Source organism: Haplochromis burtoni, unplaced genomic scaffold, assembly GCF_018398535.1.
Source record: "Haplochromis burtoni strain Fernald_Lab_line unplaced genomic scaffold, NCSU_Asbu1 Contig_53, whole genome shotgun sequence".
NCBI classification, from domain to species: Eukaryota; Metazoa; Chordata; class Actinopteri; order Cichliformes; family Cichlidae; genus Haplochromis; species Haplochromis burtoni.
The window spans coordinates 1,767,734-1,773,733 of NW_024582414.1; the positions used below are offsets into that span (position 1 = coordinate 1,767,734).

The following is a 6,000-nucleotide window of genomic DNA, read 5'->3' on the forward strand; positions in this document are numbered from 1 at the left end:
TTTCTGAAACCAGTTTTGACTCGTACATTTTTTTTTTTTGCAGGTTCGGGCTTTTCTTTTCCTTTTGGGTTTTTTTTTTTCCCGATATTTTTGATGAAGGGCCGCACGGTGGCACGGTGGTTAGCACTGTTGCCGCACAGCAAGAAGGTCCTGAGTTCAATTCCACCATCAGGTCTTTCTGTGTGGAGTTTGCATGTTCTCCCCGTGTTTGCGTGGGTTCCCTCCGGGTACTCCGGCTTCCTCCCACCATCCAAAGACATGCAGTTTGTGGGGATAGGTTAATTGGATAATCCAAATTGTCACTAGGTGTGAGTGTGAATGGTTGTCTGTCCCTATGTGTTAGCCCTGCGACAGACTGGCGACCTGTCCAGGGTGTACCCCGCCTTTCACCCTATGACAGCTGGGATAGGCTCCAGCGCCCCCCGCGACCCTGAAAAGGATAAGCGGAAGCGAATGGATGGATTTTTGATGAAATAAGACAATGAGTGGGAGAGGAGGATAAATGGAATGAACATAAAATACATTTGCTTTCTGTGTTGTGTTGTGAATAAAATGTGATTAAATTACATTTTGTTTTAATTGACAATTTGCACAGTGTCCAAATTTTATAAAGCAATTGGGGCTGAATTTTGTTTTTGTCAGGAAGCTACTGAACTCCTTCCTGTACTTGGTTCACAAGTAAGAAACAGATATAAATTGATGCTGTTGCTGTTTTTAGGTCCTCCTTGTTACGTTTTTAAAAAAAAAATTATTCTTGACCCAGTCTGTGTTAGTATGTAACCCCACTGCCCCCATGCTGAGCCAGAGGACTCGGGCAGTCATATCAGTATCAGAGAGGCAGCAAAATAGTTGATATACTGTCGCTCCCTGCCAGCCCTGTCATCCATCAGCCTAACTAATGGACCAAGAAAGAATGGAGAGATTCAGATGCTCACAGAAGGAGACAGAGACAGTGAAAGGAGGTGGAAGTAAAGTTTTTTTCAGTTCATATACTGTCAGGGTTTGGCTACATAAACACCTTTTGACTCTTTTTAGCATTTTGCACCCAAGGATTATTCATTGTGTAAGATTAGTATCAAAACTTTTGCCACATCAGCTGTAATTTTACTAATTCATGTTGAGTTTGAGATGTTCAATTCCACATATTTTAATTTTTAATATATATTTTTATATATATTCTTTTTCTCACAAGAGGAGATGTTGTCTTCTTAATACATTAGGTGGTTAGACTTGTGAGCCTGCATGCTGTGTTAAAGAAATTAGTTTTCTTTCAAATACATCCATCATTCTACCACCACAGCTTTTCCTTTTATTTTTTTTCCTGTCCTCAGTCATACCTTGCTGACTCATGCATATATGCACATGACACAAGATACTTAAATCAAAGTCAATTTACGCTGAATTTAAAAACTCAACGCCTGATCAAATATGCAGCTGATAAACTGGCCTCTCCAACCAGGCCACTCTGCAGTGTCCCATTAATGTGGTGAAAAGTTGTTTCTCTCTGGTAATAACTTAGATGACTGCCAGTGATGTGCTGTGTAATCAAATTGCACTGCAGGAATAATTGTGGTTTGTACTGACATTTATAGCTGCTTAAGATTTTATTTAGCACCTGCTGCCACACATAGCGGGGATGTGACTGTATTAGAAAGTAAGACTCACTCCTTAAAGAGGTATGCACATGAGAAATAGGTACACTTTTTTTATGCTGGGCTGGACCCTGCTTTTGTCTTGAGAACTGTTCAGATTGCCATGATAGCGTCTCACAGTTGCTGAAGATTGTTGACTACACATCCATGATGTGAATCTTTCATTACACTTAATCTTAAAGGTGGTCTATTGGATTAAGATCTGGTGACTGTGGAGGTCATTTGAGTGTAGTGAACTTACTGCCCAAGTTTAAGAAACCAGTTTGATGTGGTTTAAGCTTCATGATATGTTGCATTATTATTTTGGAAGTAACCATTAAAAGGGCACACTGTGGTCACAAAGGGATGGAGACAGTTAGCAAAAGTACTCAGGTTTGCTGTGGTATTTAAATGATGCTCAGCTGCCCAAAAATATGACGAGAAAATATTTGCCACACCATTACACCACCAGCAGTCTGAACTGTTGATGTCATGTCGTTTCATGTTGTTACTCCAAACTGTGACCCTACCATCTGAGTGTTGCAGCAGAAATCGAGAATCACACCAGGCAATCTTCTATTGTCCAATTTTGGTGAGCCTGTGCAAATTGTAGCTTCTGTTTCCTGTTCTTAGGTGACTGGAGTGGCAGCTTGTGTGGTCTTCTGCTTTTGTAGCCAATTTGCTTCTAAGTTTGACCTGTTGTGCATTGACAGAGCTCTTCTGGATATCTTGCTTGTAACAAGTGGTTATTTGAGTTACTGTTGACTTCCTGTCAGCTTCCAAGAGTCTAGCCATTCTCTTCTCACCTCTGAGGCATTTTCACTCCATCAAACCACCGCTCACTGGATATGTTCCCTTTTTTTCAGGTCATTCTCTGTAAACCCCAGAAGTGTTACAAATCCCAATAATACCATCAGATCAGCCGAAATACTGAAATACTTAGACCAGCCTCGTCAGACACCAAGAACCGTGCCACGTTCAAAGTCACTTAAATTGCCACTATTTTGTGCAGATGCAGCACGACAGACACAACATAATTTGTGTGGCTTTGATGCTGGATGCTATGATTTATGCCCCATCTCAAAAAACACAGTCGCAGCCCGCCTTTTGATGCCATGTCAAAAAAGAGAAACATGCAGGATAAATGCTGAATGATCATTTAAGAAAAAACCAAACATGGAATTAAAACAAGCAGAAACAGACGAGGTGCTATTATTAAGAAAAGGAGTGAGGGTGTGTGAGTGGAGGAGTGAACAGTGCTGAGGTCGAATTATCATGAGACTCAAAACCATGAAACATGCTGAAGAACAGCACTCAAAGGTGTGAGGAAGAGTGGGGTTTATATAGGAAACGCTGGGCTCAGGTGTCTCCAACTAGCCTGATCTGCTATCCTGCCCCACTCATACGCTATGCTGGAAGTAGAAAAGAAATAGAGCAGTGACAAAGGCAAGCAGACCATCACAGCCCTTTGACGTTTATTTTTTCTTTAAAGTTTGCTTCACTTTCCCAACCTTTTGATACTGTCATCGTATTGCTGTTAATGTGTACGAATACTGTATAACTGTATAACTCTGTTAAAGCAATCAAACTCTTTGAACATAATGAGTGGTTGTTCATTGTCGTCAAAATCGAGGTTTTATTTATCTGCCCCCTTTTCCCTCTCCTTGCTGTGTGTTTCTCCCTCTGGATTCAGAGCCTGATGGATTGGATGCCGAGATGGCCGAGCTGGCCTCGCTTGGGTTCACTGGCTGCCTGTCAGGTGTTCATTTTAACTCCATCAGTCCTCTGAAAGCTGCTCTGCTCCATCCTGACAGCCCTGTTATTGTCACCGGCCCATTGGTACAATCAAGCTGTGGTTCCTCTTCTCCAGCCAACACCTACGCAGCAGAAACAACACACTCCTTATCAGGTACAGGGAGCAAAGTCAGCCTCTGTATGCTCAGTTTATGTATATATTATTGGCCAGCCCTCTCCCATCCACCCACCTTCTCCTGGTGTGGGAATCTGTCTGGTACGCCTTTAATATTATTCTTATGGCTGTTCATTAGACTTTCTTATTGGCTCATTAACCATCCTCCTCGGTAAACAGACAGAGTGATGGCACAGCGACAGATGAGATTAGTCAGACAACTGTAGTGAGGTCCTTTAAGGCTGTGCTGAGACTTTAAACAAGCACTCTCAGTACTGACTGATGGCTTTCTCAGTAACTCTACCTTCTGTCGCTTTACTTCATATATATATGTATATATACATGTAGAGATATATAGAGATATATAGAGATAGAGATAGATGTGTGTATGTTCTTGCCTTCTCATCTTTGCTCTACGTATTTTTCTCCTCTGCCTCTGTTTGCAGGCCAGCCTGGTTCAGTGGATCCAGGTCAGCCTTTAGTCAACACCATCAGAAGTGACTCCGCTCTAATTGGAGGTAATGCTATTCTTCTCAGCAGGAATAAGAACAAATCAATAGATTATAAAAGTTGAATCAAAACCTTTGGGAAGATGCAGTTCTGTAGAACTGAACACCTTTTTTTGGTTATTCGTCAGTTTTTCTTGTGACTGTGTTTATGTGGGCTTTCTTTTGCATGTGTGACTCACTGCTGCTTCGTCGTATGTGTGCTTGAAGGCAGTCAGGAACTTTGTGAACTGCCAGGTCGTTCTCTCTGTCCTGCACCATGGTTATAGAAACCAAGTTTCTCATTTGCGGGGCAGCTACGATGACAGGTTGTTGTGGACGGCAGACTTTAATCCATTACTTAAGTGCATCTAAACACAGTGTTTGGCTGCAGCCTTGTTTGGCTAAAGATTAAACAAATGTGACAAAGTGAGTTTTAGAGGTGCTGGTGGGCACATTCTTCAACTCTGCAGAAAGCTGCTCTTACCTCCACCAAGGAGGTTTTGTTTTTGGTAACGCTTGCATGCATGGTGTCATTCTGTCTGTAAGCTTGAAAAGTTTCAAATAAATTGAATAAAACTTTGTCGGGGTGTAAAGTGGGGCCAACTTAACAATCCATTGAAATTTGCCTTACCCATGTTTAGGTATGTTTCCTATGTTTGTGTAATCAAAGTAAACATGTCATGCTACCCTTATGTGATTTTTAACATATGGTTAAAAATTAGAGAGCGATAATTTTTTTTCAGGTTTTTTAGCACAATTACACAACATCTGAAACAATTCAACAATTATTTTTCTTTCTTTTTACCTTTCTGTTGTTTTTAGGGGTGATTGCTGTTGTGATTTTTGTCACCTTATCCGCATTGGCAGTGATGGCCAGATTCATATGCAGCAGGAAAGAAACATATCGGAACCAGGAAGTGAAAGCAGCTCAACCTGAAGACAGCAACGAGTTCCCCTTCAGCGGCCAGCCGGATTCTCCGAGCGCTCCCAGTGAAAACCAGAAGGAGTATTTTATTTAGCAGGACTGCTAAATAACCGCTCACTGACCTGACCCTGTACAGATCAGGAGGACTTACTCTCAGTGCTTTATAAAATACCACTGAGCTTTTTTCTTTGTTACCTTTTTTTTTTTGTAAATGTTGTATAATTTGCTAGAAACACTGGCAAATGTGTTGGACTCCATTTCCCTGGAAGTAATCGATGGTGTCACTTTGATGTACATAATATTTAATGATGCACAATAAATGGTGATTTGTGTGCTTATTATCCAAATTCTTTGCCATTGTGAAATGCTACAATTAATTTATTAAAAAGAAAAACAAAGGTAATGGCACATTTATGCTTGATTTATAAAGAAAAAAGAAACACTTTTCTACGAGGATGACTTTTATGTAAAAAATCGAGATGTCAGAGCCATAGGATGTTTTAAAAGATGGGAAGATGGACTTTACTGACAGGAGGATTGATATGCGCGGTTAACATGTGAAACCTCAGCCAAAGCACAGTGCAAGAATCAAACAAAATCCATCTGTTTTAACTTAACATAACTTCAACACCTGCTGTATATATAAATAATAAACTGTCAGTCAGTCCAAAGCTTTACGTCAACCCTTTGTCACCGAGTTGGTCGGAAAGCTTTTATGCTACTCCGTGTACTTTTTCATGAACAAAATAAAAGCTTTACAATGAGACCAAGGTTTGGTTTTTTTTAAAGTTGCCTACCTGTACCTCCTGCAGTGAGCAGCCAGCCCGAGAACTCAAGGCGACACGGACCATAAAACACCATCTCCCTGCTTTCACTCTGCAGACATTTCCTCTGTCTTTGCCTGATAGGTGTCCTGAGGACATAACCACACTAGAACATTCTTACCACACCCGAGCATGTTTGACCCCAAAGTCCAGTTTGTTTGACTAGTGAGACTGCTGTGTGCCCTCCAAAAATCACCCAAATAATCCACAAAGTTAAAGCTTT

The 6,000-nt window shown here is 41.0% G+C and overlaps 1 protein-coding gene across 1 annotated transcript in view; it reads left to right on the forward strand.

Annotated features, from left to right (window-relative positions):
* Positions 1 to 5,712, forward strand: part of LOC102304759 (contactin-associated protein-like 4) — a 116,316-nt gene extending 110,604 nt beyond the window's left edge. The window contains exons 22-24 of the mRNA XM_005923886.3: positions 3,325 to 3,540; positions 3,987 to 4,058; positions 4,851 to 5,712. Coding sequence (XP_005923948.1) covers positions 3,325 to 3,540; positions 3,987 to 4,058; positions 4,851 to 5,047 — 485 coding nt within the window. The 3' untranslated portion in view covers positions 5,048 to 5,712. The remainder of the gene's footprint in view (positions 1 to 3,324; positions 3,541 to 3,986; positions 4,059 to 4,850) is intronic.
* The last annotated feature ends 288 nt before the right edge of the window (positions 5,713 to 6,000 follow it).